Raw genomic sequence first — 10,846 nt, 5'->3', positions numbered from 1 at the left:
TACTACTACTACTACTACTACTACTACTACTACTACTACTACTACTATTACTACTACAATTATTATTATTATTATTATTATTATTTTTATTATTATTATTATTATTTNATTATTAGTACTACTATTACTACTACTACTACTATTATTATCACCATTATCATCATCATCATCATCATCACTACAATTATTATTATTATTATTATTACTATTACTATTATTATTATTATTATTATTATTATTATTTACTATTTACTATTATTATTGTCAATAATACCATCATCTCAGTTGATAAGAAATGTATGGTATAAAGAGAAAGTAGTGGTTTAAGAGACTGAAATGGAAGACAATGAAAATAAAAGGCAAATGATATATAAGGTGAAAAGGGAACACAATTCTTCTATGATAATTTGAATTTATTTCTATTTAATATATATGCAGTCTTAAATGTTACAATGCAAAATCAAACAAACATTTTTTAAGTAGATATAGTATTTTACAAGTTTTTCGTCATCACATAAAATCACAATAGATCTGAATAAATGATGAGTACATGTGTAGAGAGCACATGTGTGGAAAAAGGATATATGCTGGTAACATTTTTAAATAAATAATAGATGTCTGATGAATGAGATTTAAAAAGCAAATCTTACTATATGTGCCTTTTTATTTTTTATCTTAATTATCTTGTATGTATTGTCTGACTACTTGTCCGACTAATTTTTATTTAATCAATACATATTAACATATTAGATAACATATTAAATGTTATCTAATAATAAATCTAAATAATACATTTTTTAATTAAGAATATTATACATACAAGATTATAGTTTGATTTAGTAATTTTCTAAAGATTATATTTAAAAAACAATTGATCACCAACAGTGCTTTTACAACAAAAATTTGATTATATAGTTATATTTCTATATCCTTTTTCCACAAAAATCCATGATAACTCTCTATACACAGAGATAATGAAATGTTTTTGGCAAAAACAATTCAAGACTGACGTATATACAGAGAATCATGCAAAACTATGTAATGTATTACAATAAGAAATAATCATTTGTACATAATATTCAATTACACTCTCAACGGCAATCGTGACTTAATGAATTCTTCAAAGATTTTAAAATTTGGATATGCTAAAGTTCTTTTGATCCTAATAAATTGCCGATATTTCACGAGCATGTGTACGAAAATATTTTTATCCTTATCTATAATATATTAAGATTTATATATTAAGATTTCAGTTTACAGCGTGAAAATTTAATTTTCAATATTAAAAATTTTAGTTAACAGTGTGAGATGCCTGATGAGAGTGAAGTCAAGATTAATGCGATAAAATGTATAATTCTTATTATCAATTACATGATTTTAGATATCATGAACATTTTGTAATGAGCAATTCCTTTCCTAACATTATGGAATTATTCATATTTCAATTTTAATCACATATTAGGTGCCTTATAAAATAATGTTCAGTCAACTCTTTTATCTTATCTATCATACAGTAATTTAATAGAGATACATAAAATTGTTAAATATTTTTCATAATTTAAATAATATTTCCGATATAATTGTATACATGTAATCAAACATTATTAGTTGCATCATTTCTTTAAACTATATAATTTCCATAAATTAATTTTAATATTGATATATTAAAACATTTTTAACAATCACTTAAATATGCTTTATGCAATAGTTAATTTATATTGCATGCTTTTTATGTATGTTTATATTCTAATATATACCAAAGATTATAAAATTAATTTAAATTAAATTATGCATATTCGCACATATTCATAATAGTGTTCAAATGTGTTTTAAAATGCTTTTTATTTGTAGATATATTATTAAATTTATTTTTGAATTATTTACTTTAAAATATGTAATCATGTAAAATTGTTAAAAAATAGGAATATAATAACGTTAATTGGATATAAAAATATTATCATGTTTTACTATGAAACTACATATTTAATCCATAATTTCATAAAATTTAAATAATATTTAATTTTTAATGAAACATAATATTATTAAAAATATATTATTCTTTTGATTTAAAAATATTTGGAAGGTAAGTTAAATTAAAAATGTATATTGTAAAATTAAAAATGTATGTGTTTGATAAATAATATATTAAATAATTTAAAAAACCACAAGTAAGTGAAAATTGTTAAAAAAATTTTCAAATTTGTAATTATTTTTTTGAATATTATAGTTATAGTTAAATAATGTATTGAATAATGTAATTGAATAATGTGTGAATATAGCCTATATAGATTTTTCAACAATGTACATATATATAGCGTACGCGATTTCAGTACTATGTGTGATGCATGTAACGGATTTGTGATATGTGAATGTATTTGTTTGTAAACAATACTTATTATGTACAATTTAATGTTTTAGAATATGAAATAATATGGTTCCAGAAATGATAAAAAAAAATATAGTAAACAAAATGAATGATAATAAAAAAAATGACTTTTATGAAATGGAAAAATGTAGTAAATGGATTGATGCACATAATTTAAATAAGGTTTGCATATTTTATTTATGTGACGATTTATTATTAATTCAAAATATATGATTAAATTTTAATAAAAAATTTAATATTAAAAAATTTTTTTTTTTATTTTTTTAATAAATAGAACTTAGAGGTTAAGTAAACCCATTCTAATATTTTTATTATATTGATATACTCTACTATTTTATATATAGATTTATATTTAGAAAAAACAAATTCATAACTATAAATGATAGAAATATATTAAAAAATATAATAATATAATAATATAAAAAAATCAGTTCATATATATATTTTTAGGTTTGTCTACAATTTCCTGATAATCTTTTATCAGATTCAGTAGAAATTGCATTACGTTTAGAAAATTATATTAATAAAAAAGTATATATTTTGGGAGATACTTCTTATGGTAGTTGTTGTGTTGATGAAATAGCTGCTCAACACATTAATGCAGATAGTATAATACATTTTGGTCATGCTTGTTTAAATCCTACTACTCGTTTACCTGTATTTCATGTATTACCCAAACAAGAAATTGATATAATAGAAATTATTAATAAATTTAGATTAAATTTTATCGATCAGTTTGAAAAAATTTTATTTTTTTATGATATTGCTTATGCACATAAAATTGGTAAGTTTTTAAAATACTGATAATTTTTAATCTATTATAATAGATAAAAATGTCATTTATTATATTTAATTATCTCATAAATATGTTTCTGTTTCAGAAAATATATATAAAATATTAAATCCTATTTATAAGAATTTAGTCTTTACTTCATTAAATTGTACTTCTAATGTGGAATTTACAGATAATAAAGATAATTCATCTACAATAATTTTAGGTAGATGTTTTAAATTAGATACGGAATATAAATTAGAAGATTATATAGCATTTTTCTTGGGAAATGATGGAAAGACATTTATTACGTTAGCAATGACAATTTCAGCAAAAAAATGGTATTATTTTGACAATAATATTATTGAATATAAAATATTAAATACTTCATGGTTAAAAAGAAGAAGATTTGTAGTTGAAAAATTAAAAGATGCCAAAGTTGTTGCTATAGTTGTAGCTACTTTAGGCATTAAAGATTATCTTAAAATAATAACAATGATTAAAGATATTTTAAAAGAAAAAAAAAAAAAATCTTACATTTTAAGTGTTGGTAAAATAAATCCAGCAAAACTTGCTAATTTTCCTGAGGTATGATAAATTTTACTTGAAATATTAGCTATATTATTAATATTCTCAATAATTCGTAATATTATATTTTTACAGATTGATGCATTTGTTGCAATAACATGTCCCGAAAATGAAATATTTGATTCTAAAGAATTTTTAAAACCAATACTAATGCCTTATGAAGTAGAATTAGCATTTAATATTTCAAGAGAATATTATACACAATATTGTATGGATTTTAGACAAATACTTCCTGGAGGAATTAATTATATTGATTTTAAAACATCAACTGATTCAGATATTTCTTTAATTACGGGAAATCTTAGAAACTATGATGAAAATGCTTCATATATAAATAAGATGAATGCTTTAGTAATTAGTAACACATCAGGTATTATATCAATAAATAAAAATAAAATTTTAATATTAATTTATATTTTGTTATGTTATTATTTTATTTAATTATTATTATTTTAATTGATTTAGATATTGTTGCAATTGGAAAAGCAGGAGCAGAATTTTTGAATAATAGATCATGGAAAGGAGTTGAACAACGATTAGGCAAAGATGCAGTACATGCAGCAGAAATTGGTCGTTATGGTTTACCAAATTGTTATAAAAATGAACCTATTCTACAAAAAAAAAATGATGAATAGATGTAATAAATGTAATAGTTTTCATGCAATAATACAATTTTATTTAAAAAAGAAAATTTTATTTAATTTCTTTATATGATATTACAAATTAGATATACATGTAATAGATTATCATTTGATATATTTAATGACATATAGTATTTTATTTATGGTAACATGCAATTATAAACAAGAAAAGCAAATAATAAAAAAAATAGAGATAGATTAAAAATTAAAGAATTAGCATTATTTTTATGTCACAAATGAATCATAAATAGACAATATATATAGATAAAGAGGATAATAGAAGAAGAATAGAGATATGATAATTGTCCATTAACGCCATCTATAAATATAAAAAATACTTATCAAAAATCATATTTCTGAAAGCAATTAAGAAATAGATAGTTTTCAATTTTTATTTTACCTTTAAAAAAATTTCAATCTTTAATATTCAGTAAAAAAAATTGAAATATATTTATGCATTAAAAAATATATAATTTTACTTATAAAAATAAAGATAACTTATAAAAGTATTCGATTCATTTTATCTGAAATATTTTTTGTTAATATGAAAAAAAATTAGATATTCCGAACATATATTAAATAAAATTATATAAAATATTCGATATATTTCTAAATCTTTTAGAATTAAAAAGATTGTTATAAAATATTCCATACTATAATACTATAAAAAGGACATTACAATATTATAAAAATAACTTTTATTGCAAGAGATAAATATATAAAAAATATATATAGAATTAAAAAAACTATTGAAAAAATTCGAAATTCAAAAAAATGATAATTATAACAGACAAATAGTACATATACAAATATACAAGTATATAAAATTTCGATTTTTGAAAATACTAAAAAAATTCTATATGCTATATCTTGGATTATATTTTTCTAATATAAAATCAAAAATTTAACCAAAAGTTGTATTAGAAGAATATAATTTGACAAAAAATGACATGAAATTTTTTTAAAATTCAAGAACAAAAATTTTTATCCAAATTTCGATTTCATATTAGATTTTAGAGCTATTTTAGCTAATAAAATTGCATAGGACATAAAATATATTTTATTTATTGTTTGGACAATTTATCTCGTTTATTTTTGATAATATTAAAAAATATTAAAAAATGTTTTATTATTTGCCATTTTTTCACCATTTTATTTAATTCTATAATTATGAATAAATATATAAAATATATAATTATAACATAAAAATGAGATAGATTAACATTTAATCAATATATTAGATAAAAAAGACAATAAAATAAATCAAATATCGGAACCTAAAACATAAATTTTGTGAAATTAATATAGATGAAAAAAAAATAGAACAATTGTAAAAATTGTGCAATCAATATTAACTGTAAAATACCGCAAATGAAAATAGAAATATAGATAAGAAAAACAAATAAGAAAACAATAACAAAAGAAAATAAAAATTAACCATACCAATAATATAAGTATTTTAAATAACAAATTTTATCAAATATTAAATAAGATAGAATAAGAATTAAGGCTCAGCGCCATCTCGTAAGTTCCTTTAGAAAAATACCAAAATTATTTTTTTCAAAGTATTTAAGAAATAGCATTGATATAATTCGTATTTTCTCTCTATCTTTTTCTTTTTTTCAACTATTTGTTCTTCTATATGTAAGTTTTAATTACGATACTTTAGATATGATGCTGATTTCTAAATTTTTATTATTTTTTTAATTTTTTAGTATTTATTCTCCTTGTTTATACTTGCTTTGTAAATTCACGCACCTAATATTGACTCATCAAAATAAACCGTAAAATGCATATTTTTAAACATTTATAATTTTAATGTAATGATTTGCTAACATTAAGTTTTTTATTACATTCTTTATTAAGTTTTTTTTAACACTTCTTTCATGTTTTTCTAATAGTTTTCCTTAATTTATTTTTTAAATATAAGGCTTAAATATGATTTTTTTTTTATTGAAATAATGTGAAAAATATTGTTCAATATATGACGTAAGCACATACGAGATATCGAATCAACTGTCATTGTGATATTTTATATAATCAGTGGAATGTATATTTAAATAAAAGAAAATAATTTAAATATGAATTTTTATTCGATTAAAAATAAACTTTTATATAAAAATTATATAATTTATATTACATTTTTCATATTGAGTATATGGATTGTAAAATCATGTGCACAAGAAAATTCTAACCTTAAAGATGAAAATGTCACATTAGATGTATTAAAAGATTCTATGCCAAGGAATTTGAATGCCGATATATTAATAGAACATACATTAAACAATTTTAATAACAATAATTTAAAATTAAATATTACTATTCCAAACATAGTAAATATATCTCAAAATGTATTTACAACTACAATCCGATCAGATCATGACTTTAATAATCAAACAACAGAAAAAATTAATATATTGTCTATGAATATTACTAATAATAAAAATGGAAACAATATATTAGATTTCACAATTCCATCACAAAGTTCAGACATTAATAACACAACTAATACAAGTACAACAACAGTTGTACCAGCAGAACCAGTATTACCTGATAAGGGATCTGCAGAAGAAGAACATAATAGTTCTATGTCCATATTTTTTGTCCTTTGTGTTTTAGCTTTAGGCATTTTACTTATACATCTTATGTTACAAACAAATTTTCAATATCTACCAGAATCTGTAGTAATTGTTTTCTTAGGAGGAGCTATTGGTATGATTATAAATCTTATGTCAAATCAAAATATAGCTAATTGGAGAAAAGAAGAAGCCTTTTCTCCCACTGCATTCTTTCTTGTACTTCTTCCACCTATTATATTTGAATCAGGATATAATTTACACAAAGGAAATTTTTTTCAAAATATTGGTAGTATTTTGGTTTTTGCTATATTTGGTACAGCAATATCAGCATTTGTTATTGGAGCTGGAATTTATTTGTTGGGATTAGCTCAGGTAGCATATAAACTTAGTTTTGTTGAAAGTTTTGCATTTGGATCATTAATATCAGCAGTAGATCCTGTTGCTACTGTAGCTATATTTCATGCCTTAGAAGTAGATCCAGTATTAAACATGTTAGTTTTTGGTGAATCTATTTTAAATGATGCTATTTCTATTGTATTAACTACATCTGTATTGGAATCCAATAATGCAACAACTACCAGTGAAGCTATTATACTTGGCTTAAACAGATTTTGTCTTATGTTTTTTGCCTCTGCTGGCATTGGAGTTGTTTTTGCTCTTATAAGTGCATTATTACTTAAACATGTGGATCTCAGAAAAAATCCTTCCCTTGAGTTTGGACTTATGTTAGTATTTACTTATGCTCCTTATGTTTTGGCAGAAGGCATACAATTATCTGGTATGAATATAAATTTTCAATTTCAATATATTTTAATATAATAAAATAAGTAATTTAATGTTTAAATATAAAATTATTTCAGGTATTATGGCAATTTTATTTAATGGAATTGTAATGTCACATTATACACATTTCAATTTATCAACTGTTACTCAAATTACAATGCAACAAACTATGAGAACTTTAGCATTTATTGCTGAAACTTGTGTATTTGCTTATCTAGGATTAGCTCTATTTAGTTTTAGACACAGGGTAAAATAATATAATAAATAAAATAATATAATAAAACTTTTAATTTCTGTAATATATTTTTATAATATTTTACAAATAATTTAATTGTTAATTATAGGTTGAACCAGCATTAATTATATGGTCTATAATTCTATGTTTAATTGGTAGAGCTGCAAACATTTTTCCTTTAGCCTTTCTTGTAAATCGTTTTCGGGAACATCAGATTACTAGAAAAATGATGTTCATAATGTGGTTTAGTGGATTACGTGGTGCTATTTCTTATGCTTTGTCATTACATTTGGATTTTAGTGATGAAACACGACATGTGATTATAACTACTACATTAATTATTGTATTATTTACAACATTAATATTTGGTGGTTCCACTATGCCATTATTAAAATTTTTAAGAGCAGAAAAGAAGCAAAAGAATAATAGTAGAAGAAAAAGGAAAGATAAAGAAGTTTCATTAAGTAAAACTAGAGAATGGGTACGTCTCATACATATATAAATACATATGAGAAAATATTTATCTAAAAAATATTTATATATACATATATATATTTTTTTCTTTTTAGGGACAAACAATAGACTCTGAACATTTATCAGAACTAACAGAAGAAGAGATTGAAGTATCTTTTCTTCAATCTCGAATTCGTGGTTTTGCAAGATGGGATTTAAAATTTTTTATTCCATTTTTCACAAGAAGATTTACTCAACAAGAATTGAAAGATTGTAAATCTCAAATGACAGATTTAACAAATCAATGGTATCAAGCTATTCGAATTAGTCCAATGGAATCTGATGATGAAATAACAAGTGCATCAACAGCACAATTAAACATAAATTTATCAGTGGAAAATCAAAATCAAATACATGGAAAACAAAGTAAAAGACGTCCAAGTCATGGGTCTATATTAAGTATATAATTTATTTTGTGTGATGTGCTAAATGTGCTATCATTGCTCTGCTTATATTATAAATATATAAACTTTTATTGATAATAATATCCACTAAAATTTAACAAAAATATTTTCTGTGATTATAGTTTTTATTTTTTTTTATATAATATTTCTAGTGTATATTTTTAAATATGAATTATAATTCATTTTTATATTGAAATTGATTTATATTGAAATGGAATATTAATCTTTATGACAATAATATTAATATTATTTTTATATTATTATATTAATTATTATTAATAATTAGTATTATTTCAAAAGAAAATTATTAATAAAAATATTATTATTTATTAGCTGCAGTAAACAGTTTACAATTGTTATATAATAACAAAAATTTAGTAAAGAAGATCATATAGCACTTAAACATTTGCTTTGCTATATCAAAGTTTATTGTTGGTGAGGGGTTATATTTAATATACATTAAAATTTTGAAGCATTAATGAATTTAAAATTAATTTACAGAGAGGACGAAGATTGGTCTGATTAATTATTAAATAAATTTAGTATCAATTTAGTGTCATTAATGAATTACATAATAATAAATTTATTGTTGAATATTTGATTTTTTGAGTGAAAATATTATTATATACCAAAAATATATTTTATCTATCAATTTATATTGTAAAAATTTTATTATTTATTAAATTTATTATTAGTATTAAATTTGTACATATCATATATATACACAAAATTCAAATTTTTATATTTTATTAATATACAATTGATCACTTTTAAAAATATTATCAATTATATTTTTAAAACTAAAATTATATATAAAATTATTTAATTTTATAAATAATGAATAAAAATAATTATTTTTTTATTTACTTTTATTATTACTTTTATTAATTCAATTAGAAATTGAATAATATAATTAAATAACATAATGAAGAATATTGAACATGATTAAAAAAATTACTACTATTTAAATCACTGCACAAAAAGAAGTTATATATATTTTAAAATTATGTTTTATATCGTATAAAATTATGTTATATATCGTATAAAATAAATATTTATATAAATTATGAATATTTTAGCAAAAATATTTATTAGAAAATATAAATTTAAAATAAAATTAAAAATATAGATTATTGAAAGAAGCTCTAAATCTAAATTATTCAATCTATTTATAAAATTATAAAAATAAATAAAGCAGAAATAAGTGATAAATTTTTTTAAATTAATTAATTTTATTATGAATTGTTTGTAATATGTTTTTATTTGCATATATATATATGCAAATGAAACAGAATAGAAATGGAAATTTTACAAGCTATTTTCTTCAAAATCATTGAAATTTGTATGAAATAAGAATTTACATGAAATATCTCAAATAATATAAATTTTTATGTATATTTTTATGGAAAGTATTTTTTACTGTAATTCTAATTTTGTAGAATAAAAAAAGATGAAATAACTGTTATTAAATCCAATATAGATATCTACATAAAAAAATTGACATCATTTCATTTAAAAAAATGAAGATCAAATTTTTTTAATCTTTATGAACTTTATTTTCATATTTTATAACCCAAAATATTAATCTAATTTATAACTAGTCTGATTTACATGTAAAAATTTCAAATCAATCTGCAATAATTTCGGAAAAAACAATTTGTAATGTTTTATTTGCCTTAGCCTGTATTATACCATAAAAGGATATTTATATATTCTTTTTTTAAAGATTAAAATTTATAATAATCAATATTTAAAATGACATAAAAATTTAATTTAAACTTATTAGTCTTTTATGCAATTATTCATAAATATTCTATATATTATTAAAGTATTATGTATAAAATGATTAAATACTTTGTACATATAATCTTTAAAATATTTTATTTTAATTTGTATGATATAAAAGATGTATTTTTAAATGAATATATAATTATATTTTTAAAAA

The 10,846-nt window shown here is 20.2% G+C and overlaps 2 protein-coding genes across 3 annotated transcripts; both read left to right on the top strand.

Annotated features, from left to right (window-relative positions):
• Positions 1-2,249: 2,249 nt before the first annotated feature.
• LOC102675693 (2-(3-amino-3-carboxypropyl)histidine synthase subunit 2) lies at positions 2,250-4,505 on the top strand. Its single transcript, XM_006616338.2, has 5 exons — positions 2,250-2,548; positions 2,837-3,170; positions 3,268-3,746; positions 3,822-4,116; positions 4,212-4,505. The coding sequence occupies exons 1-5, from the start codon at positions 2,432-2,434 to the stop codon at positions 4,379-4,381; spliced, it is 1,395 nt and encodes a 464-aa protein (XP_006616401.1). The 5' UTR covers positions 2,250-2,431; the 3' UTR covers positions 4,382-4,505.
• A 1,710-nt stretch (positions 4,506-6,215) lies between these two features.
• Positions 6,216-9,479, top strand: LOC102675826 (sodium/hydrogen exchanger 8). 2 transcript variants are annotated; one of them, XM_031510763.1, is made up of 5 exons: positions 6,216-7,744; positions 7,827-7,996; positions 8,094-8,465; positions 8,554-8,896; positions 9,403-9,453. In XM_031510763.1, the coding sequence occupies exons 1-5, from the start codon at positions 6,469-6,471 to the stop codon at positions 9,432-9,434; spliced, it is 2,193 nt and encodes a 730-aa protein (XP_031366623.1). In that variant the 5' UTR covers positions 6,216-6,468; the 3' UTR covers positions 9,435-9,453. The 2 variants fall into 2 exon arrangements, with proteins under 2 accessions (XP_031366623.1, XP_006616402.2); XM_006616339.2 differs by having other exon boundaries at positions 6,469-7,744; positions 8,554-8,885; positions 9,403-9,479.
• Positions 9,480-10,846: the final 1,367 nt, after the last annotated feature.

This window comes from Apis dorsata, unplaced genomic scaffold (genome assembly GCF_000469605.1).
Source record: "Apis dorsata unplaced genomic scaffold, Apis dorsata 1.3 scaffold_257, whole genome shotgun sequence".
Lineage (NCBI taxonomy): Eukaryota > Metazoa > Arthropoda > Insecta > Hymenoptera > Apidae > Apis > Apis dorsata.
This window is presented reverse-complemented; position numbering and strand designations above follow the sequence as displayed.